At 48.3% G+C, this 25,622-nt stretch overlaps 1 protein-coding gene across 8 annotated transcripts in view; it reads right to left on the reverse strand.

Annotated features, from left to right (window-relative positions):
- KANSL3 (KAT8 regulatory NSL complex subunit 3) overlaps window positions 1–25,622 on the reverse strand; it is a 596,819-nt gene that overhangs the window by 41,496 nt on the left and 529,701 nt on the right. For 4 of the 8 annotated variants that reach the window (XM_085634440.1, XM_085634441.1, XM_085634439.1 and 1 more), the window contains one exon: window positions 11,864–12,031. In XM_085634440.1, the coding sequence (XP_085490566.1) occupies window positions 11,864–12,031 (168 nt within the window). Of the gene's footprint in view, window positions 1–11,859; window positions 12,032–25,622 lie in introns of all 8 variants that reach the window. The other 4 variants (XM_085634436.1, XM_085634437.1, XM_085634435.1 and 1 more) reach the window with 1 other exon arrangement.

Below are 25,622 nucleotides of genomic sequence, written 5' to 3' on the forward strand. Positions count from 1 at the left end.
AGGTGGCGAGGTTGGCAACAACATCGACGTACCTGAGCCTGGTGTGGGTATGGGTGCCAGGTCCAAGTGCGGAACTAGAGCAGAGGGCAGAAGTGGCTCAGAGGGTCCAGCTGGCACCTAAGGGCAAACCTGCCGGCAGTAGTCCAGGTGGAAGGACGCTCAGCTCCGTGGGGGTCAAAGGCGTGCCAGTTGGATTTGGTAGCGATCTGAAGAGCAGAGGATGGCTCTGCTGAACTCTTCGATCTGGCGTGGCTGAAGGCCCCAGACACTCGGGTTGTGCCAGAACCAGCTACAGATTCGGTCCTGGAGTCAGCGGACTTCGAATTTGGGACGACTGGCACCACCCACACACTTTGTCAAGGCAGTGGGTTTGACACTAAGAAGCATAACTCCGCTTCGACTTCTTGTGTTTTTTGTGCTTACTGGAGGAATTGAAGCATGACGAAAACCAGCCCCGAGAGCAGACGCTTGCAGTAGTCCTTTCAGGGCTGAAAACCTGTCATCATAGGGGATGACATCCCTCGCACTCTGGATAAATTAAGAAAGGGTCTCAGAGACAAGAGAAGCTCCAAACTGGATCCGAGTCTGGTTGCGCGGAAAGAGAGGAACTGACATCAGTGCGCAGGAGTGGTGTCAATATAGGCCCCGCACATTATTTCCAGAGTGGAAGGGCAGTTTGTGGTCTCTGGCTCAGTGTAAAGGAGTCCCTCTTCCCAATAGGTCCTGTGGGAGCCGATAACATCAACCTTTTCCCAATCAGCAGCTTTCTGTCTTAGGCTTTCAAGAGTGGGACAGGTCATTTGCCCATGGCACAGATCTTCCCTAGAAGGTCCCCCTGGGCCCAGGAGCTTTGCTGTGTAAGGGGCTGGCAGGTCTTCTCCCTGAGAAGAGGGGACCTGGTCTGGTATCTGTTTAGAAGCTGGTTTCCCAGTCCTCTTGCCCATTCTCTTGGAATGTTCGGCCATTAGCCCAGGCTCCAACTCCACTTGTTCACCGTGGGCTCTACACTGTGCTCTGGTTTTCACACACACCCATTCAGATATACCCAGCAGTGCTGCATGGGTCTTTTTTTTCAGTGAGCTCTGACATGGTCAGGACTCACCTGTGATCCCATATGGAGACTTACCACTGCATTTACCATAGATGCATTCTTTTTGTTGGTACAGCTAGAGTCTCTAGTTTGGTGTCCAAGAGCCTTATAATCACGACACCAAGCCTTCTTGTGATCCCAGTTCTTACCCTGGTACCCACCCCCTTGGACTGTGTAGAATGTTGAGGCCCACCCGCAAGAGCAGGTTTAGGAGGCCTTTTGAAGACTCTGTTTTTATCTTTGTTTGGCTCACCATCTTTCCCTTGGGGGTCTTAGCAACCCCTTTCTTTTGATCACCCTTGTTTTGACGCAGTGGTCTGCCTTCTTTCCGTACTCTTAAGGAGAAAGTGGACCTAGGTCTACCAGGTACCGATGTACTTCTCTTAAACACAATTGCTTACAACATGCTCTTTCATAATTAAAAATGATAAAGTCCATCATCATCATGCACATTGTTACCTTTCAACCAGCCACCTAGTGTCTTCACTGAAACGTCTACAAAATCTACCCAGGTCTGACTGGGTTTTTGGAGTCAACCTGAACCGGATTGTGTATTCTTCAGTGGTGTGTCCAAAGCTCTTAATCAGGGTGCCGATACTGAAGTCATAGGACTCAGCATCTGCCTCATTCAGTGTCAGGAGCCTATCCTTACACTTTCCTGAGAACCACTCCCAAAGAAGAGAGCCCCAATACTTCTTCAGCTCTCTCATTTCACAGGCCCTCTCAAAAGGTTGTAAACCATTTGGTGATATCAATACCCTCTGTGTATTTTGGGACAATCCCTTTGGGGATTTTAGGGCCAAAACCTTCTTCCCCATTTATAATTTTGCTGCCACCAGAGGTAGGTGCTAAACCTATCTCAGTCCATTTCTATAGCCACAAGTTTAGCCTCTAATTCTATCTCCCTGGCTAGTTTTTGAAGATCTGCATCTTAAGGGTCCACTTCTTCTGGAACACAACTAGAAGTGGTACCACTGGTATTGCTATCCGATGGGATAGTGGTGAAGTCACTGTCAACCTCTCCCACCTCTTCATCATGTTCCCCCATTGGGTGAAACTTTATTTGTCAAGGTCTTGTTCTTTTCTGCCGACAACTGCTGCAGATGCGCATTTGTGGGTTAAGAACCCATGGCAATTTTCTGTGCTTTACAGAGCTCCTTAAGTTGGGATACTTTGAGGTGCATACAGGTTGCCAGGTTGAGTGCCTGGGAGGGCCCTTCTTCAGACATGGTTTTTAAAGTAGTTGGAAACTTTTTTGGAACTTAAAAAAAATGCTAAGTACTGCTAAAGGCCTAACTACTTTACTACTTTTTAAATTCGAAACAGTTTTGAAAAGGGCCCTAGTACTCTCCCCTTCCATCAATATCTTTAGACATTAAGATGCAGGTGTGTGTTTAAGAGCAGTAACGGATTCCCAGGTCTACTCTAATCTATATGAAGTTTTAGGTGTGGCTTGTTATCAAAGCGGTCGCTTGACCTTATAATATCAATAAAAAGAGCTTACAGAGTACTACTGCAAGAAGGACTTAGGTTTCATCCGCAAGTTGGTTCCCCTGATTTGATTGGGATTTGATTGGGATTAATTTGTGAGCTTCCACTAAAAACAGTGGTTGTGAGGCACTTTTTGGATAGTGGCCAAGCTTATACTCAATACAGAATAACTGAGTTTTTTTTTTTTTTGTTTCAAAAACCTTTATTGGCAAAAAGTAAACATACAGGTCAGCGCAGCAGAAAGTCACGTAGCCATGTGTTACCCCCCCTGATCCGCAGGAGGGGGGGGGGGGGGGGGGGGAAGAGGGAGGTGCAGTTTACGCGTACACGGCCATTTAACCGACATCCAGGGGGACCGGCGGCGTTTCAGGAGTATCTACACACAAGGAATCCCATTGCCATTACTGCTAATATCAATGGCGGCACCAGCCCTCAGACCCCACTACAGACCATCATGTATGTGGGGCAGTCCCACCAGTTACCTCCTTCACCAACTAACCTGAACCAGTCCCTGAGTTTCTGTAAAGCAAGTTCCAACGCCCCCCCTCCCAGCCCACCCACCCCACGCACGTCGTCTCATCACTCTCGCATCTGCGTACTGTCCTATCCGCCGTCCCTGCGTCCAGCAGTGAGCAGGCAAAGCGGTGCTCCACTCTCAGTTCGCCGTCCACCCTGCAGCCGCCTTCCGTCGCCCCCACGGTTCCACTCAAAGCATGCCACACTCCTCCGGGTAATGCCCCGCCACACACTCAGCCCACCGGCGCGCCTCCTGAGGGTCACGCCAACCTGCCATCCAGTCATGCGTCTACCAGGGTGCGCTCCAGTATCACACCCGCCTCCGCCTCGTTGTGTGCATCAGATCCGTCGTCCTGTGTCGCTCCCCGGCCCGCCCCCTCGGCTTCCCCAGCAGTCAGATATGTTCTGTACAGTCCCCAAAAGTTCTTGGGACGGCTCTTCGGGGGCAACAATTCACTATATGTCTCCGCCTGCGTGCAGCAATACAGCATATCTCTGACCCAGCGTTTTTTAGTGGGGAGCGGTCCCCTCATCCAGCACGATGCCACGACGCGCCGAGCCGTTAAAAGCGCTATGTCCGTCAGGCGTCTAAGCGCCAGCGGGAGAGGCTTGGAGAAACCCAGCAACGCCAGCGCCGGGTTAGGCTGTATGTCCTTTTCTAGTATCAGGCTCAGTTCCAGGAACACTGCTGTCCAGAACCGGGCTATACCCGGACAGTGCCAGGCCATGTGTATGAAGTCTGCTACCGGGAAATGGCAGCGTTCGCACTCTGCCGATGGGCGAAGCCCGTACCTGTGCAGTCTCTCTGGGGTGTAATAGACCCGCTGCAGGAACTTAAAGTGTATCAGTCGGTGCCTACCGTTTAACGACACCCTCTTAGTGCTAGAGCAGCAGTAGGTCCACATCTCGTCCGTTATCTCCATTTGTAGGTCGGCCTGCCACCCCCGTCGCGCCGCCGAGCACTCGGGCGCCCGGTGCTTATCCCCAAGTTTTTTGAGAGTCGAAACGAGTTTGACTGGGGCCACCGTTTTGATGACATATGTAAGTTCCGGGACCTCTGGCGGTTCCTCCAAGCCCGGCCCCAACAGGGCCGACAGCGCACTACGGATCCTATGGAATTGGAAGCGCTGGAGCTGGGTAGCCCCAGGTCGGGCCGAGCAGATCTGCTCCCACATCTTAACTACCCCGTTCTGAAACAGGTCCGCCAGTTTGGCGATGCCCAAGGCGCCTAGCGCCTGTCTCACTCCAGCTTCCCTCAGTGGGGGGAGCCAGATCGCCCACTCCACTCGCATCAGTGGGGAATACAGTAGATCGCAATCCTGCGCCCTCCGGATCGCGTGCCATGCATGGTTCGTGGCCTTGAGGGAGTCCAATGTTCCCACCCTGCGGTCCACCGGCTGGAAGACAGTTGTCGGGAGGGGAAGCGGTTCCGCAAATAACCGCTCCATCAGCACGTGCGGTATATCAGTGGTGGCATGGACCCACGTATGTAGGTGGGCCGCCTGCGCTATCCTATAATACCTTTCCAGGTCCGGGGCCCCAAGTCCCCCCATCTCGTAGGGGAGCGTCAACACCTTCCACTGCACCCTAGGCTGCTTACCGCCCCAGGCCAGGCGAACCAGGGTCTGGGTCAACTGCGCAAAGAAAGCCTTAGAGAGCACGATAGGGATGTTAGTGAAGAGGAACAAAAATCTCGGCAGGACCACCATTTTCATGATGGCCACTCTGCCCATCAGCGACAGGGGGAGTTTAATCCACACCTCTACGTCGTCAACAAGGTTGGAGTAGGCTACCCCGTATTTTTCCCGGAGCAAGACCTCCGGGTCCTTGTGCAGCTGAATCCCCAAGTATCGGACGGAGTCAGTTGTCCACTGTAGGGGGTATTCCATAGGGAACGGCACTGTGACCGGGGTCAGCGGGAACGCCAGCGACTTGGTCCAGTTCACCTGGAGGCCCGAGAGAGCCCCAAACCGGACTACCTCTCTCAACACGGAGGAGAGATTCTCCTCCGGGTTGCGGGCGTATAGTAACGTATCGTCCGCGTAGGTGGAAATGCAGATCCGATAGGAGGGGAAGTTAATACCTTCAAATTGATGATACTCCCGCATTGCGCACGCCAGCGGCTCCGCCACCAGAGCGTATAAGAGTGGAGAAAGGGGGCACCCCTGCCGAGTACCCCTGGAGACCGCGAAGGCGTCCGTGACTCGGTCTCCTATGCGCAGCCTGGCAGTAGGTCTAAAGTATAGTGCACCCACCATCTGCAGGAACGGTTCTCCCAGCCCTAGTTTCCTCAAGACTCTCACCATGAAGGGCCACTCGACAGAGTCAAACGCCTTCTCCATGTCGAGGAAAATCGCCAAGGCCTTACCCCCCGGGTGCACATGCTGCATGGCCCCAAGGACTGTGCGAATGTTATAGGTAAGGTTCCTGGACGGAATGAACCCCGCCTGCTCCGGGGCCACCAGCTCCGGCACCAGTAGCGCCAGACGCATAGCGAGGACCTTTGCATACAGCTTGGCGTCCACATTTATCAGGGAAAGCAGCCTGTACGAGCCACACAGATTCGAGGGCCGCCCAGGTTTCAGAATGGTGACTAGCAGCGCCTCTCGCATCGAGTCCGGCATGCTACCCTCCTGACAAATATCATCGAAAAGGGCCATGATGTGAGGGAGAAGTTTATCCTGAAAGGCCTTGTAAAACGGCACCGTTAGCCCATCCGCGCCCGGGGCAGTGCCCGCCCTCATGCCCCCCAGTGCCTCCAGGATTTCGTCTTTTTACACCGGCAGCGCCAGGAATTCCCTCTGCGAGTTTGACAGGAAGGGCATTTTTATATAACTGAGGTAGTCGTCTATCTCCTCCTCCATTTGGGAGGACTTTGCTGTATACAGCCCCGCATAATAGTCCCGGAATTCTTCCACTATGTCTGTCTCGTCAGTAATCACCGTCCCAGATGCAGTCACCAGTTCGTCGACGACTAAGGGCCGCCTGGAGTTACGGAGTATCCCCGCCAATAGGGAGCCCGGGCGTTCGCTCTCCCCATAGGTGCGAGCTGTGGCGTATTTGCCCATGTGCTGCACTTCCCTGTCTGCCTCGCTGTTGAAGTCTGTGACTAGGGTCTGAATCTGGGCCACCACTTCAGGGTCCGTGGACCCTCCATGTCGCTCCTCCAACTGAGCTAGTTGCGTCTCCAAGGTTCTCATACGCTGCCGTATGGATTTGAGAACACCGGAGTGCTTGGCCATGGCCACGCCGCGAATGTAGGCCTTAAACGAGTCCCATACCGTTTGGAAGCTCTGCACAGACCCCAGATTAGCCGCGAAGAAAGCGTCAATCTCGTCCGCCAATTCCCCCCGATATGCCTCGTCCAGCAGGGAGTAGGGCGGCATCCGCCACGTGAACGGCGGTAATCGTTTGACAGGGGCAGCAAATACCATGAGGAGGGGGGGGAGTGGTCCGACAGGGTACGAGGTAGAACCTCGCATCGCTTGACAGCCGCCAGAAGCGTCCGGGACGCCAGCCAGTAGTCAATTCTGGTATGCACGTCGTGATATGCCGAATAATGCGTGTAGCCCGCCTTTTCGGAGCTTCTATGTCGCCAGACATCGACCATGTCCAGTTTGGTCAATTCCGCCTGCATGTACACGGCGGCCGCCGCCGGTCGGCGGGCCCGCCCCGAGGAGCGGTCCAAAGTCGGGTCGAATACGAAATTAAAGTCGCCCCCCCACACCATGCGAGCCTGCGCGTAATGCCTGCACTGTGCAGCGAGTGCGGCGTAGAACTCCGGGGTATCGTAGTTGGGACCATAAACATTGACCACAATGAGGTCATGACCTTTGCCGGCACACCGAGCGATCAAGTAGCGTCCGTCTGGGTCAGCGGCCAGCTTCTGTAACGTCATTTTGGATCGTGGGTTTACCCATGTGACCACCCCTCTAGAGTGTGAGGTAAAGCCTGCCGCCATGCTGCAACCAGACAGACCCCTGTGGGAGAACAGTTTACTAGTGAGTGGGAGGTGAGACTCTTGTATGAGCGCCAAGTCGATGTGGTGCCTATTGAAGTAATTCAGTACTTTTCGCAATTTGCGAAAGTCGTTCAATCCTCGCACATTCCATGTAAGCGCTCTGAGGGTCACCTCGCAGCCGTCGCCTTTCAACTCTCTATGTTCAGGCATTCCTGCATTCATACGTCATAGCTTCCGTAGGGGGAGAGCTAGCGGAGGACCCCCCCCCCAGACACCGCCTGACAGCACACCTCGGGCGCGCAAGAGCATAGCGGAAGACTCTTTTCTCAACATACCGTGCGTTTCCCAGTCCCCAACCCCGAAACAACTCCCCAACCGCCCAGCCCCCCTCCCACAGCCGACCACCCCCAACCTGGCCAGACAGGACCCCATCCCCACCCCCCCTCCCCCGTTCACTACAAACATGTGATTTCTTCCCCAAGTCAGCCCTCAAGAGGGCCACCCGTGCTTAACAGCGCTGGGGCAGCGGCCACCGGGGATCGAACGTCCCGACCTTTCGGAACACCACTGTGTAGGCGCACCCCCCCGCACCGTTACCCTCACTTGTCAGCACAGCTCGAGCTGGTGATGTCCCCCATTCAATAGTTCTAGTGGGCTCCTGTGCAGTCCTCTCAGGGGCGTAGCGCCCTCTCTAGCGGGACATACTCGGCCGTCCCAGGGAGCCTATGCATGGGCATCTAGTTCAGCTTCTGGCCGGATCAAAAACAGGCTATCTCATCATCAGGATGGGACCTCCCCTAAGGAGAACCCCGCAACTATGAGGCCCCAGAGGACAGCACTGACGGTAGTCCGCAATTGCAAGTGAACCCCCCCTCCCCAAGTCCAGTGTCACAATAGGAAGGCACCCTCCACAAATTAGAAAGATCTCACCCAGCAGCGACGTCGTCAAGGGCAGGCGCCATCTCCTCCCTCCGCAAACAGGTCCAGCAGGCAGGTCACTCTCAGGGTCCCAGATGCCCCCGGGGGAGGGCCGCAGACCCGCGCCGGGCAGCTGCTCACGGGAGAGAGCCGGCGCATGACGTCTAGTCCTGCTCCTCCGGGCCGTGGGCCCCAGAGCCAGTGTCCACGTGTTCCCGCGGTCCACTCCGTTGCCCCCTGGACCATTCCTTCAAGGATCGTTGCAGCTCTCTCGGGTCCGTGAAAAAGTGCGACTGGCCCTGCCTGTTGATCCGCAGCCTCGCCGGATACAGCATCGCGTAGTCCAGCCCTAGTTCGCGCAATTGCTTCTTGTAGGGGGCGAACTGTCTCCGTTCCTCCTGCACCCTCGCCGTGAAGTCCGGGTAGATGGAGATATCCATTCCCTCGAATTGCAGCTTCCCTTTTTCTCTCGCAATCCGCAGGGCGGTGTCTCTGTCCCTGTAGTTCAGCAGCTTTGCTATGATGGGTCTCGCAGGGGCGCCCGGCCTGGGGCGAGGTCCCAGCGAGCGATGGGCCCTCTCCACGACGAACATGGGCGAGAACACGTCCTCTCCCAGCAAAGTGCGAAGCAGTTTTTCCACGAAGGGCTCCATCCGCCCCGTATGCGTCGACTCAGCCACTCCCGTGATGCGGACGTTAGACCTCCGCGAGCGGGCTTCCAAGTCCTCCGACTTGTCTTGTATGACCTGGAGCAGTTTACGAAATTGTTTGCGGTCCGAGTCCCATTCCGTCTGCGCCTCCTCCACCTGCGCTATTCTGTTCTCGGACTCGTCCAGACGCGCTAAGTTCTTGTCCACCCTCTCCGACATGCGGTCCATGCGATAGGAGAGCGCATCAATCTTGGTGCCTATCGCCGCCAGGCTGCCCTGCAACCCCTTCTCCATTGTCGCCAACATTTCTTTAATGTCTGCACAGATAGTGGTCTCCTGGGGGGTTCCACCGGGCGGCGCCGCTTGAGCTGCGATATCGGGCCCTTTCGTCTTGCGAGGGTCGAAGGACAGTTTAGGCTGGGTCTTGTCACCCTTGCCCATGTTGTTTCCGGAGGTCCGCGCTCCCTAGGGTCCCAGCACCTCACGGCCAATCCTGGTATCCGTCCTGAAGCCCCTGCGTCAGGCGACCCCCACGAGGCCGGGAGGAGACACCGCCGCCCCCCGCCGAGGCGCAGGCCAGGGGGCCCTCCAACGCGGCCGGGCCGCCAGAAGACCAGGGCTCCCGATTCCAAGTCGCGTAGCCCAGCACACCGCTCCGGCCCTATGTCGGGAGGGCACCTCCCGGCCGTCTCCCCCAAGGGGCAGCTATGCTCGCTCCCGCAAGGCTCCCCCTGTACCTCCAGGCCACACGTCGCCGTCTGGCTCCGAGCCGGCGTCGCGAAGGGGGCAACCGGTCTCAGTCCGCAATTCGCTCCTCACTGGTCAGGCAGGCGTCTGGAGCGCGCTGCGTGCTTCACCAACGCCCCGCCGGGCTCCTCAGGGCTCGCTAGAGGGCCGCAGCCGAAACGCCAGGGCCGGCCCGCCAATTGGCCGCAGCATTGCACCGCTCCGCCACGCGGCAGCAGGGGCCTGGTTCCTCCCTATGCTGGAGCAGCGTGCGTGGGAGCGCCAGCCCGGTTTTCCTCCCAGAGGGGGTCAGGGAGGGGGGGGGCTAAGTCACCAGCGCAGCCGGGGGGTCAGCGGTAGGTCCAGAAGCGCGAGGGCTCCGTGTGCTCCGAGAGGCCACTGTCCGGTAGGCCGAGGTGCAACTCAGGGGGAGGCAGATCCAGCAATTCTCAGCCCCCACCCTCCACTGGTGTTCGTGCCTCCTAGGTCCCGTCCTGTGCCGTCCGCACCCTTGCTTCTCCGGCTCCACAGCAGTCGGTGCTCCCGGGCGATCGGGTCCTCCCCCTCGCTGGTGACCGCACGTCGAGCGACGCACACCGGGGCAGGTCCCAAGAGAGGCCGGGGATGACGGCCCAGTCCGCCCGACCGAGCTCCGCTCTCCGTTCCGACGCCCCACAGCGCCGTAGAAGTACGCCGGAGCTCCCAGGCGAGGTAGTCTGGTGCGGGAGGGTATCTCCGCGTAGGGACGCTCGAGCCATGTACTGCGGAGGATAAATTGAAGGATCGTTTGAGGGTTGATGGCCGGAGCTACGCGCTCACGCGTCCGCCATGATCCTCGGCAAGCTCCGCCCCCCCAATAACGGAGTTGGTTATGGTGGCAGATCAATAAAGTAAATTTGGATTTAAGGGTGGATTATTACCCTTTATTATACAGTCTACATATAAGTATTTTGTTACTTGGAATCTCACAGATTAAGTAGTCACAGGTTTTGGTGTGGGTTAACCCCTGTGTTAAACCGAGCATATAGAATATTTGATCTGTCGAATTCCTTGTTAGGTTTTCTTAGGAGAGAGAGTATTTAAGTTAGCCAACTGTAATTTTTTAAGTGTTCTAATTTTATAAATATGTGCCTTCTGAAAATGCTTATCCTCAAAACAGTAGGCCTGTGTTGGTTATGGTGATAAGCTATTTGCCTGTTAGGTACGCCATGTTATGACAAAGGCAGTTTGTTTACTATGAAAAGCATATATGAAAGGCAGTAAGCCATTAACAGTTGGTTTGCTATCACATCTTTTGTGGAAAAAAATTAATAAGGCTTAAGCGTAAAGAGCACCAAGCATTAAAAAATGGATCACCAATGGGGCAGGTAGAGCCTCAGCTGCTAAGGGGCTAAAATCTCAAAGTTACTACAGTTTATATATGTTAGGGCCTAGTTTATACATTAAAGGGTACTTCTCCTACAGTTTCATTATTTCAGGCCCTGCCTTGCAGTTGCAATATTTAAGGTCCTGACTTCAGCGGCTTCAACATTGACTTGCTTCCCACATTTTTGATATAGAAGGCCCAACTTTTGCGGGTCTAGTACCTCAGCAACTGGCATATGCTATTGCATTTGCATGTTAATTAACCATGCAGTCACACCAGTCTCGCAGTTTCTATATCTCAGGGTTCAGTCCCTTCAGTTTCAATATTAAAAGGGCTTGTGCCTACAGGTTTGCTATCCTAAGCCCAGCACATCATTTTATTTATATCCAGGGCCTAATATCTGAACATGGTCCAGCTACATTATTATTTAATGCCCCTTTTGCAAAGATTCAATATTTCAGAGTTAAGGTCCCACAGATTCAATATTGGCCAAGTTCCTGCACTTTCAAAACATCACATCTAAGTCCTGTAGTTATAATAACCAGCACTCTGCTTCTACATCCAGGGAATGGCTCCTACCGATGAACCGTAGATCAGCTCCTGCGGGTGAACATTTCTACAGTTTATTTACATTAAGGACTGGATCCTGCTCATTCACTAACTGCAGGTTAACTTATCCTATCCAAGTGCCCTCTTTTGTATACTTAGAAGACCCACAATCCAGTTTAATGTCGGATAGCCTGGATTCTGCTGTTCCAGTATTAAAGGGTCCAGCTTCCACAGTTTCCATAGTTCAAGGGCAGGTTGAACATCTTAAGGACTAGCCCGTTCAGTTTCAATTAACCAGACCCAGACTTCAGTAGCTACAGAATCTGTCTTCTTGATTTTGTATTTTAAAGTTCCTGATACAGTTTCAGCACTTGTACCTAAAGCAACACACATCTACAGTACCTGTTCCACACCTACCAAACACCATCACTTTTGCAATTCCGTAATTAGATGTCAATACTACCACTGACAATAATAACCCCTAGTCAAAAGTTCCTTCCTATGTCACATCACCATTATTTTCACCGATTCAACTATGAAGCAACTGAGCCTGAAAATGTCCCTTAGTACAAAGGTATGGCTAATGCCTCACCTACAGATGCTGTGGAAGCAGTTGTCCGGCTGGATGTTTTCTCAAAAGAGGGACTCTCACCGACCAAGGATGCTCTACTTGCCTCAGCCATGGAGGGTTGCAAGGGTAACTTGCTAGAAGATGATGTGTTAATTGTGGGTATACCAAGAGTCCGATGGATAGAATCTGGAACCTGCAATTGTTAGAGAGAAATGTACAGGTTACTCATTGAAGAGACTCTAATAACCATACCCTTCAGCTCCTGTTCTCTACCTGGGTAAGTCCTTTGCCTGCAGAGGGACTGAGGTGGTAATTAGCACAAAGATTAAAGCAAGGCTAGTAACCCAGTATGCACGCAGAGTCTCTCTCAGGTGTCTTCTCTCACCCTGAACCATTTACCACCTGTGCTCGATATTCAATTTCTGCTTCACATCAAGATATTTCCTTTTAATCATGCCCATACAAATGATGTAACTGACTAGAGAGCAGCATGGTCTGGCAAGGGCACTGCAGGACTAGGGTAACAAGAGTCACTATGATCATTATTTACTAATATGCCTTAAGCACTTTTCTCTGCATGTGTGGAAATACCAAAACAGAAAAGAAAATCACATGGGAGCCATTAAACATGAATGATCACACAGGAATAAACATCAGTATGGAATGGGATTCACAGAGATAACTAACAAGGGGTAAGTAATTTTGTAAGAGGATGGGTGAAGTGCATGGTAAACAGTTATGGTAAAAATAATTATGGTTAAGGTAAAGCAATGATGGTTAAAATTAAAAAAAATAAGTTAAGTGAAACGAGAGACACTCTGCTTTAAATTAAATAAAAAAGTAAGACAGGAAAAGGTAAGTAATAGTGGATAAGGGTAAAAGGATAAAAAAACAAAGGTCAATGTATAAGTAAAAAATTATTTGAGATTTACCCCAGATTTACGAATTTTAAGCACTGAGATTTTGTCAAAAATAAAACAAAAAATAGAAGTCAAATATTAACACAAACAACTTTGCAGGTGCCTAGTGTATTATATTCAAATACCTGGACAATGTCAATGTAGTCATGATGATGTATACTGAAAGATCTATAGCTTTGGGTAACAGAGGAAAATGCAACAAGGTTAAAGATCAAAAATACATTGGGCTGTCTGAAAAGTACTTGGATCATCTGACACCTCATGACTTTTGGGAATTTTGCATGGAGATCAGAGTAATAAGAGGAGGGAGAAGAAGCTGTAGGAGAGCATCCTCATCTTGGAATGCGACCCACAAAAAGACAAATCTAACCTATCCACGAAGCGAACATGTGGGATTTAGAGCAGTCCTCCCAAGTAAAGAGAATTCTCGCTGGCACTATCAAGGGAGTAGAAATAGCATACATTAATATGCATTAAGCCGCTCAGCATATCTTGTCATGTGTTTCAAGCAACTTCCAGATGTGTGGCCAATGAGAAGATTATTTTGACCAGGTGTATCAGTGTAAAAAAGTGATTATTTGGGGTGGAAGTTGTCCATCTCAACCTGTTGGTAACTATGGCTCAAAGCAGACAGGCTTAACTTATGCTAATGTGTAAAGTATTTATAAAGTACTAAAACAGTAATAAAGTCAATACATCAAACAATAAAAATACCAAACAATTAGAAAAGTAGAGTCAATTTTAAATAACCCAATGACATAAATGGCACAAAAATGACAAAAATCCAATATGGGGAACTGGAGATATGAACTTTTGAAGTTTTAAGCTAAGTGTCATAGTCAGTGGAAGCAGTAGACTGGGACTGTTGTGAGATTTCAGACCAACCTCGGTGGAGCGCCAAGGGGGTTCACCCCGGTCAAAGACTTTACCTTTTGACCAAATCTTTTTTATTGAGCTCAAAATCCTCTGGTGGGGTAAGCCTGAATCTGAATGCGACGAAGCTGCATCAAAATCGACATCTTTGTTGCAAGATCTCGCTGGACCGTCCAGAGGTCCTAGAAGTCAGAAACATTTCCAAGTGCCAACTTTTCAGGTTTTCTAGAGCAGCTCTACTGGATCTCCTTGGACCTCAGAGACCGCAATTAGGGGCCATGACTCACTCAAGGAGAGACAACCAGCAAGTTTCAGATCAAATCCAGTTGGTACTGGTCAATTGGTCATTTCCGGAAAAAGGTCTCTTGCAGCGTCTTGTGTCCCGGAAATCACACAACAAACAGATCAGTCAACTGACCCTTGAATTTCCACTTTGTCCAAGGCATATAAGCGAGCAGGTCACATACCACAGGTTCAGTCCTCTTCTGATCTTCCGCAGGTCCAGGAAGTGTTCAAAGGAGGGTACTTTGGGGTGCCACAATTATGGTCGGCACCAGCTAGTGGGTGGCAGTTATAACTTTCTCCTCTCTAACCAATGGAGTAAAAGGTCCCAGGGGCAACACTACCTACTTTTTTCGCAATTCCAGTTTGTCTCACTGAAAGCAATCCCATAGGGCATCCTGATCCTAAAATCCATTATCGGGAAATGATTTCTCGCTTGTGGCGAGGTTGTGTGCATAATTAAAGGTGTGTCCAGGGGAATGAGTAGCCCCCTCCATGTGGTCACTCAACTGGTTCTGGGGTTAGCTTTCCTCCCACTGGGTTTCCAATCAGCTTGAGTAGGGGGGAAGAAATGTTTGCATTTGCCAAGTCTCACCTTACTTCTGAAAGGGCAGGCCATTTACAAGTTAATGAAGTTTCTGTGCCCACCCTCACTGGTCTTACTGCAGGGGGGAAAACACCTCCTCTCACTCATATCTACACTTGATTAAAGAGCCAGGTTTTTAAATCTTTCCTGAAACAGTGTTCAGTCCAGCCATGCGCAGATGGCTAGGCAAGAATTTCCAAAGCCTGGCCATCAGAACTGAGAAAGACCTACCGCCTCAACAAACCTTGGCAAACCTCCGGAAGCGCAAAAGGCGTAGATGATTAGCTCAAGGCTCTCTCCTGATTGTACTGACTAAGCCTATTTCTCCGGTATTGTGGACCTCTGCCCCTAACGGCTCTAAATGCCAATGTCAGGGCTTTGAACTCCACCCTCCTGGCAGCCGAAAACCAATTGAACTGCTTCAAATGAGGTGAGATGTGATGCCTGAAGGGGACCTGTCAAATCAGCCTGGCTGTCAAATTCCATATCATTTGAAGTCTATGAGTCAAGAAAGCAGGAAGACCTGAATTTAAGCTGTTAGCGTAATCCAAACGCGATGTCACAGAGCGTAGATCGGGTCTCTTCTGGAAGTAGATGCAATAGCTTCCTGATTGATCTTAACTTCAGGAAGTAGGACAATGAAATATGCCTACTTTGAGTAGCAAAGAAAAGGTCGGGGTCAAATATGATCCCTACATTTCTAGCTGAAGTGGCCAGTACCAGAGGAGGATTCAGTTTGGTGGGCCACCAGAGGCTAGATGGAGGAGGAGCCATCTGATTGAAGAAGAGCACCTCGGTTTTGCCTGCGTTCTGTTTCAAAAAGTTGATGTCCATCCACTTGGCAATGCCTTTTAAACACTCTTTGAAATTGAGAAAGGACGCTTCTGTATGTTCTCTAAACGAAAACACCAGCTGTGTGTCATCTGCATACAAAACAACCTTCACTCCCCAGGTCTCAATCAGGGTGGCCAAGTAAAGATTGAAAAGAAGCGGACTGAGAGCAGAACCCTGTGGCACCCCACAGAGCAGAGGTTTGGGCGATGATGCATTCGGGTGAAGAAAACTCCACTGAAAACAATCTTCCAAAAAAAGATCACATTCGTGACAGCACGGTTCCCTGAAAGCCAAAAAGGCTTAATCTATTAAACAAGGTAGAGTGTGCTACTGTGTCGAATACTGATGACAGGTCTAGCATCATCACCATGGAAGATGCGCCGTTTCCAGAACGTCTCAGACGGTCTCAGACACTTCCATTCAGGTAGTCTCCATGCTATAAACTGCACAGAAGCCAGATTGAGTGCCATGTGGCTTCAACAAAGGAAGACAATGGATATAAATCAGTTTTTCCTAAGATCTTCGCGGGTGCACGTAGAAATGAGATGGGCCTCAAGCTGCTCAGCACCCCAGGGTCTGCATTAGGCTTCTTTTACAGCGGCAGTAGGAATGCCTATTTCCATATAACAGGAACATTCAAGATCTCAAGGAGGCGTTCCAAATACTTTTGAGAATAGGATTACCAATGAGAGCTGCCAGTTTGAGAAACTGAGGAGGGCAGGGGTCCTTAAAGGGGAGCCAGGATTACATTTCAGTAACTTCTCAAGAGAATCCTTTTAAGAAATTGGTCACTATGGTCAAGCAATGGCAGTCCAGCTGTCAGCAGCCTAATGCTTATTAACTTTTTGGAGGTTCAGGCAGGTACAAAATAACTTCAAAAGTTGCACTTCTGAATAGTTATTAAAATCCAACTTTATCGTTAAATAGGATTTTTAAGAAATATTATAAATAGTCTTTGTATGATTTTTATAGACGTTTCCTGTCAAATGTTAGCAATTAAACTGGCATGATGAAATGGTCAAGAAAAATAAAGTATTTTCCTTCAATCAGTCTTACTAATATAATTCTTCATTCAGTAAATTACCCTAGTAAGTCTGGTGCTTTCTTATTCCTCTTTGTATTGGAAGGATATGTTCCTAATTAATTTTTTTTAAGCACACTAACAATTTCAAAGTCCAGGCAACAGAAGCCCGAGAATGGACATTTCTGCCCCCCCCAGGCTATTGCCTAGGAATTCTATTTGCCTAGCTGATGGAGTATTCATCCTTTTCCAGTCAGGTTAGCTCCGGGCATACCTAATTACGCTACCTATACAGCCTTTGTTATTAAGGGTGTGCTTTTCCTATTGGGATTAGGAGTGTGATGTATTAGGTGAGATTTCATTACCCTTGCCCATTATATGGTTTTTAGTCTACAGTTTTTGACATGCCATAGAGTGACTATTGTTGGGTGGGATACAGTGTAAGATGCCGTATATGTTGTTGGTGCCCTCATACATATTTAGGCGCTGTGTCCCTTCTTTGCTTGGGGTTGATGTGCACATGACTGTGGCACACTTATGTTGTATTAAGTTGTACTGATACACATCCCTTTGCTCTTTCTTTCTTTTCTTTTTTCCTAGATATTTATCTGGAGCGATTCTCATCGTTGACCTGTTACCATACTGAGGGTGTACAGGCAATTGCCCAGACCGATACTGAGGGTATTTTTAACTTGTTTATGTAATTTTCACGTGCACCTCTCTTTTTTTAAAAAGAATATGGTCCTGACGAAGCGCCACCGACCCTTTGGGCGCAAGAGGCGCGAAACATGTTGGCCTTTGATCCATGATTCCTGGGCGTAATGTACCTTCAGGGTCAATTTTTCTTACCAGTTTATTTCTGCTCAGGGTACATCTATATGATTCGCTGCATGATGACCCTCCATATTTTCACAAGCTTGCACGCACCCCTTTTTACCCTCTACACCGAACCCAATTTTTCACACACCCACATGCACCATCCGGCGGTTCTTAAAAGATCTCCGTCAAAGTGACCCTTCGGGGGCCCGTGGGGAATTGCAGCGCCGGTCCCACGAGGAGCAACCGCCCGATGATGAAGCATGACACCTTTCGGGGTGTGTGAGGGCAACAGAGGACATAGAGTGGTCTTCCACTGACCTGAGTGGTTTTTAAACTAGGAACTCTTTCACTCTCTTTTTGCCTCTTTTAGGGCTTAGGTGACTTTTTGCACCCGCCCGTAGGAACTTTGTCCTCCTGGTGATATATACTTAGTCTAGGGAGCATGGACACTGGACCTTTTTTTAGCTCCCAGATCCCCCCCTCTTGTTTGTGATTCACATATCAAAGGTGGCAGGGGCCTTTGAAGCCTCCTGCCTTGAAATGCAAATTACTTAGCCACCCTGCTTGGAGGAGGTGACAACACCTGCGGCCAGAGCAGGCATTGTTTCTGCTCTCAGACAGCATAGGCCCTCACCTGCAGGCGGAGGTCAGAATCTTGTCTGTGGTGGCAGGCTGGTCGACACCAGTCAGCCAGCATACTAGTAGCTGGTAGGTTTTCAGGGGGCACCAAACACCTTAGATTTCAGTGAAGTCATCATGTAGCTGGAGAACTCATTTATACTAGTATCTAAAACATGTATTTAAGATGGTTTCCCTGTTCACTTATGATGTCTAAGAGTTGACTTATACATTACCGGAGCATATTTGCTCATTCAGATATGCCCACACATGCAATATAGTGCACCCTGCCTCGGGGCTGTAAGGCCTGCTGTGGTGGTGGACATACCTATACTTATTGTAGTGTCTGCAAGCATGGCACAGTGTGTGCCTTGTCGTGTTTTCACTTTTATCTGCATCAAGAGATGATGGCTAACATCCATAATTCACGCTGGGCATCCTTCATTCACATCGTATATGGGACCTCTTCAGTTAAAGCTTTAAACAATAACCTTGATCACCTTATGTTAAGCCCGCTGAGCAACAGAAATAGCGGGAAAAATTGAAAAGATCATCATAATGAAGCCAAACTTCTAGTATTGGAGACATGGAAAAAAGATCAAGTTAAAATGGCCATAAGCAGGATTAGATCAAATGGAGCACCAGGTCCCAACGGGATTCCAACCTCAGTCTTCAAGGCAAAGATAGATCTTTGGTCAGAAATCCTGACGCCTCTGTTCAATGATGTTGCAAAATCAAAAACGGTTCCTGAATCATGGCAGGGAAGTATAATCCAGTCAATTTATAAAAGTGGCCCATTAGATAATCTAGCTAACTACAGGCTGATTGCCTTAACAGATGTGGAGGCAAAAATCTACTTAAAGAATTGGAAGAATGGGCTGAGAAAGACGAAATTATACCAATTTTCCAAACTGGCTTTCGTAGGGGCAAGTCAACGATTACGAACTTGCCTTCATTTACTTTATTGGCTGAAAGAGCAAAGTACAAAAGGCAAAAGTTATATATTTGCTTTGTAGATCTTAAGGCCGCTTTTGATTCTGTCCCCCGTAATTTACTTTGGGCAAAGTTATCATCATGGGGCATTCCAAACCAACTGTATTTGGACATGACTATATTGTTATATTCTAATACGTGGGTCCAGGTTAAAGTGGGTGATGGTAGATGTACAACTCGCCGGCTTGAAACACATAGTGGTCTTAAAGAAGGTTGCATCTTAAACCCATGTCTATTTAATCTTTTTATGGCCGATTTACCATTATATTTCAAAAACGTTAATGCTCATTCGCCTAACCTAGCCGGACAAAACATAAAATACTTACAGTATGCAGATGACACTATTCTGTTAAGTCACACCTATAGGTCTAAGAAGACTTCTAGAATAATTTAACAAATATATTCAAGCCAATAGTTTATTGATGAACAAAAAAAAAAAAAATAATGACGATGGGTTAGAATAAACCAGATATGAGAGTATGGAATAATAATGGGTTAAAGATTGAAACTGTAAAATTTTATAAGTATTTTCGTATTACATTTGATGAGAGATTGTCTATTAAACAGCATTTTCTCAAATTAAAAGCGAAAGCTACTGCATTGTCTTTTGCTTTTAGAAAGTTGAGAGACACGTTGGTATGTCCATACCATGAGCCTCTAGGTAATGAAATCAAAGTTGATTCCTTCCCTGGCTTATGGGTCAGTTATATTTCAAGGTAAATTGGTTTTTAGGGTCCCAAAGAATATCGGGCACGCCAATGTTAAACTGGAATTTGGCTTGAAAAGACAAACTTTAATTAGACAATCTGCATTTTTATAAATCTCTATACTCTTTCTTTTACTCCGACATAGGCACACTTGCGAACCATTGCTGGCAGGAAATAACAAGGCACGAGTTCGCAAGCGGTTGGAGATCTTATTATACGGAGAGCCTAAATAATTTTAAGTCTCAGCCCTTTGAAGATGTAGCTAGAAACAAAGCTGTGTTTAGACAGACATTAAACCAATCAGCTAAATTCCTATCGACCCTATTGGATAAGGAGGAGTTTGCAACAAAATAAAAAGCCATGCTTGGTCAGTTATTAACTCATTTATCAAACTGGAGCCACAACCTTATCTTATTTCCTATTTAAAACCGTTTATAAGAGATAAATTCCTGTTGTTACGATCTGGGAGATAGCCCACAAAATATAGAATTCATTCATGGATACAAAACTGGCCCACACACCGCAGTAGATTATGCGTTTTTTTATAATGAAAGATTATTGCATATTGTAACCATTTGTTCACGATTGCTACAAGAGAGGAAAGCTCTATTAAAATCCATCCTTCGAGAAAATGGGGTGAGAACATGTCGCCAAGCAATTATAACCGGTCTCTCTAGAAAATCTGCTTGTTTGACCACACAGTTTGTAAAGTTTATTCTCATTGTGGAAAAAAAGATAATCTCTGAGCATTTCATCTGATATCAGGGGCACTTTGTGACAACTAATAATCAGTTTTTGTCATTTTAACGATAATGTCAAACCTAAACATGCTGATTGTCAATTGCCAATTGTGACTTCATAAGTTGATCCTGAAGTTGCACGTTCGGCTCAGAAACTGAAATTTTATATGGTTCCATTTGACTGTTTTTTTTAATAATCCTAATTATCAACTATTTGTTTGTCCGGTGTAGGTTGATTTGTGAGAAACATTTTATACTCTTAAACATAATAATATAGAATGTTGTTTGATGCAAGAAAGGCATTTTCTGAACGAAGCGAGCTGGTGTGTACTGACATCGAGCCTGCATACCGTGAGGGGAATGGTTGCCTATGGAGTGTGTTTCTGCTCTTTCTGCCACGCCGTTTTAGCACTTCCCAAGCCGTGAGGGGAACGGCTCCAGGTCATCCAGGACTACGATACCCAGAGGGCAGTGCGCAGTCAGCTCACCTGTTACAGCTGAGGGGAGGAGGCCCTTAAAAGATCGTAGCGCCTCCCGCAGCGCGGGACGCGCGCTGAAGCGAGCTGGTGTGTACTGACATCGAGCCTGCATACCGTGAGGGGAACGGTTGCCTATGGAGTGTGTTTCTGCTCTTTCTGCCACGCCGTTTTAGCACTTCCCAAGCCGTGAGGGGAACGGCTCCAGGTCATCCAGGACTACGATACCCAGAGGGCAGTGCGCAGTCAGCTCACTTGTTACAGCTGAGGGGAGGAGGCCCTTAAAAGATCGTAGCGCCTCCCGCAGCGCGGGACGCGCGCGGGCAGCGCCCGGGCGAAGCCCGGGACAAGGGCGGGCCGTCTACGGCCGATAGAGGCTGGGCTGGGCCACGTCCCTGAGGCCTACATCCCCTTGGTAAGAACTCCTTGACTTTTCTGCTTTTGTACGTAATCATGTCACTTGCTACGGACAACGAGGGGAAACGCTGCCTTACATCGGCCGCAGCAGGTGGAAGACCCACCGGCACTCTTGATGACTTCTTCCTGAGGGCAGCCGATGTTGTGGGTAGGGAGATTGCCCGGACTGAAAAGCGTTTGTCTATGGAACTTTTGAGCGCCAGACGCTCCTCTTTAGGAGATTTAAGTAATGTGGTGTCACCAGCAAGGGCAGATTTGACTTCCTTATGCCCACGCACTTCAATGTACTCTGACTACCCTCATGTTGAGGATTCTGTGTCTAAGTGTAATAACTCCTTTAGCAGTCTTGATTCATCCGAGGGTTTCTATCCGATTGAGCCTAGGAAAAGCTTACAGCCAGAAGATCATGTAGCCCCTGAAGCCAAATTAGTAGTGGCTCCTCCTAGTTTGGATAGGAAAGGGAAAGGGAAAAGGAAGAGGGGCGGGAGCAGTCAAACAGGCAGGAAATCTAAAGTTATAAAGCTGTCTGGTATACATAGTGTAACTTGCCCTAAGAATGCTATTAAAAAACCCAAGAAGAACTCTCAAGTACCGATAGATCCGGTTCTGTTGTCTCCTGCTCCAATTAATAGAGCTATATTTAGCGGTAGGGTCGAGGACACAGTAGTATCACTTTCAAACATAACCCATCTTTTGCGTTCCTTTACCCTCCCAATAATTGAGAGACTGAAAAACATTAATGGTAAGTTAGATGCCTTGGGTGAGCTTGTCAATATCAATATGCGTAGGCTCGAAAACATAACACCGCCCAAGTCGACCACTTGTACTGAAATAACATCTAGCAATAATTCAGCCCCTCAAGGTCTAAATACCCAGGTAGCTACAACCCTTTCTGGCGATAATTGTATCACCACTTTACCTCTGTTGCCCCCTATAACTAAAAGTGTTAATACTGCCGAATCCACCTCACTTACTACTACAGCCCTACAAATTAGTGATAAATGTTTGAGGGAGAAAGAGCGGGTTGTTCAGGCTGAACGGGTTTCTTTACCAGTTATTAACCTTCCACCAGTGTGCTCACCTTTAGTAGTAGTGCTCGCAAATGTCCCTGCATTGAATAAGGGCGTTAGTGAGGACTTTGGTCAATTAAAAAATAAGGTGCTTCACTGGTTTACAAAGAACACTATGGCGGGTAACAACATTTGGAATGATTTAATAATGGTACGTAGAGTGGCTTGGATTGGTAGATCCAAGAAGACCAAAGCCGGAGACTGCATTATACTCAACTTTAATAATTCTTTTTTGGTTAGACGAATTATTGATGAATCGTTATTTAATGCAAAGCCACAATCGAAGGGTATCCAGATCCTCTCACTTGATTACTTTTACAGGGAGCTGAATAGACCAAACACCAGTATGACCTCTGAGCTTGGGGGTAGGAAGAGCTACCGTACCCCACTTAATTTAGGTTGGGAATACCCCAGGAAAACGTTTCCTAATCAGTTGTGGAGTGGGAACGACAGTCACCACCGCAGTTTTGTAGGGGTCAATCGCTTCTCAGTTTTGAGCGGACTTGAAGGAGTGGACTGACGCCCAACTGCGGAGGTTGCTGTTACTTCTGCCACGACGGATTTGTGTGTTCCAACTGCGATACCCTGTGCAAGCGACGTGCAGAAGGTAACCCCACCATCGGACCAACTAGGGGCAGTTAAAAATATAGGAACCAGGATTGCCTTCTGGAATGTAGCCGGTCTCCGTTCCAAGATCGATAATCCTATATGGATTGATTATATTAAGGACATAGACATTTTATGTCTGCAAGAGACCTGGTCCCTGGAAGCCATCCATATCACCGGCTACAGAACATTTCATCAACCTGCTAGTCCCTCTATTTCAGGGAGAAATAAAGGGGGCCTGATTATCTACTTATCTAACCTGCTGGAGACCTTGTCAGTAAAAATGGTGGGCCAATGCAATCACTATCAGATTATTTTAATCCGGGTGACTCCCAAGGTGGAGATGCTCATCGTTAACTTGTATAATAGTATTGAGAAAGGTCTAGTTAATGGTATGATAAATACTCTTATTAAGGACTTAGGAGCTTTGTTAGTTTCATCCCCACGGGATTCCATTATTATTTGGGGTGGTGATTTTAACCACCACCTCTGTAAACACTTTTTGAGTGGCTGCGGTGATCAGGAAAAATATAAATCAGAATATCAACCTCATTTCGATCATAATAGCGGGGGTGATTCTTTTAATGAAATGATGGCATCATTTGATCTTGGTTTTGTTAACTTGCTCTGTAGACCTCCGGTGGAGTTTAGCTCGACGTATGTGGGGAGATGGTTCAGTACGTTGATTGACTTCGTTACCGTTACCAACTCCCACTCCAGCTGGTTAACCGATTTTGCCACACATACTCTCGGGGTGAGCGACCATCTCCCACTAAGTTTTAGCATACAGCTCCCCTGTAAATCAGTCCGTTCTCCGGTGGAGAAACTGGCCTGGACTACTGACTGCACTCTAAACAGAACGAATGGGTTCGCCCTTAGATGGTCAAAGTGTAATCAAGAGGTGATGAATAGGAACATTATTAAACAGGCATTAACTTCCATTAATGTGTGCCTTCAGGACGAAGTATCTCATTCAGATATTCTGGAATCCTTCGCTACAATTACAAAGATTATTAGAGATGACCTACATCGTCCCCTTAAAGAGGGAAAAGTAGCTAGAAAAGGGTGGTTCGATTCAGCGTGCACTAAGGCCCATACTGCTTTAAAGATAGCCCTAGGGAAAACTCCGAGGAATCAAACTGAAATTATTCACCTTAGACGTGTGTACAACCAGGCCCGGAAGGCTCGGAAATGCGCGATTAAGAACGATGCGTGGGAATGTTTATATAACGCGTCCTTGGAAAAGGATTGCTCTGCCTTCTGGCTGGCGGTCAGGGCTCCTTTCCTTACTACAGGGGAAACCGATAGAATGGATGTGGCCATCACTGAAGATTCGTGGGTTGACTTTTTCGCTGAGGTTTATAATCCGGGAGGGAAAGACAAATTGGTAGTGAAGAAGCTTATTACCCAGGGTCAAATGGCGGACGATTTCGTTCCGATTAACTTAGACGCTACCGTTGATGAAATCTTTGCCGCAATCACTCAGAGCAAAGGCAATAAAGCGCCAGGCGCAGATGGCGTCCCAATTGATCTATTTAAAATTCAGCCGGGGCTCTGGTCGCCTCTACTTATGCGTGTTCTAGAGGCTAGCTGTGCGCGGGGCTTTATTGATACCTGGGCAGACTCTATAATTATACCAATATTTAAACAAGCATTTACAATGCAATGGTCTCGGCAATATTATAGGTAGAGCTATTGGTATTGCTCATTATTTTTTTATTATTTTTGTATCCCTAAATAAATGGCATTGTCATTTCTATTGGCAGTAGCTTTTTTTTGCATATATGATACCTATTGCATTAGCAGAGAGAGAGTGAGTTAGTGAGATAGAGAGAGAGAGTGAGGTATTGAAATAGAGAGTGAGGTAGTGAGAGAGAGTGAGGTAGATAGAGAGTGAGGTAGTGAGATAGAGAGTGAGATAGGGATGGGAAGCACTAGCACTAGGCCGATGGAGGAGAAGCAAAAAGAGAGGCGGGCTAAATAGCCACTCTAGAAAACATTAAATCTCGACTTCCGGTTCTGCCTTCGGCAGACCGGTAGTCCTCGACCTAAAAACGTAATAGCTGTGTGCATTGAATATACTTGTTTCTACCAGTACATTGTCAATGCACATTAAACACGGACATATCACATAGGCGTGGTGCATAGGGACACCATACAATTAACGTTACCTGAGTGAAAAGATATAAAGGGAAAAGGAATAACGCTGTTTTGAATGATATAACTGTAAGTACAAACCTATAAAGGACAAATGCGCTTCATAACTGGACAAACGCCAACTTTGGGTGTAAACAAGTAATCCGGATGCGAAAAATACCCATATTTAGTGTCATTCACATTTTGCCTATATGCTCTAGGCACTGCTTCTTTCGAAGAAATAAGCAAAATGGTGGCTGCAAGTGAGGAGCGATGGCCGGTACACGAAGTCAGTGAGAAGCTGCACACTACAGTGTTGTAGCTCCAAAAGGCCTGGCGTTTACAAATGTACCAGAGTAGTGAGACATTCACCCCGCACCCAACTCCCCTCACTGAGGGCCATCTCTAAGCGAAGGGGCATTTACGTGTCGTTTTATACAACAGACGCTATGGCAGCGCGTGTCGATGAAAACTCGTGGGCGACTAAACATGCTGATGCCGCTCGCAAAATAACACGTATAGAAAAGGCAAATCGAGGCAGCATGAAGGAAGAGACACCGCTGACAGCTGGAACCACTTCGGCACCTCAAACGCCGGTGACACCTCAACCGGGCGTGAACTGTCAATCGAATTTGGAGCTACTTCACTGTGTGCCAGGACACATCTCGCGCCCATCAAACTGCACT

Source organism: Triturus cristatus, chromosome 11 (genome assembly GCF_964204655.1).
Source record: "Triturus cristatus chromosome 11, aTriCri1.1, whole genome shotgun sequence".
Classification (NCBI taxonomy): Eukaryota; Metazoa; Chordata; class Amphibia; order Caudata; family Salamandridae; genus Triturus; species Triturus cristatus.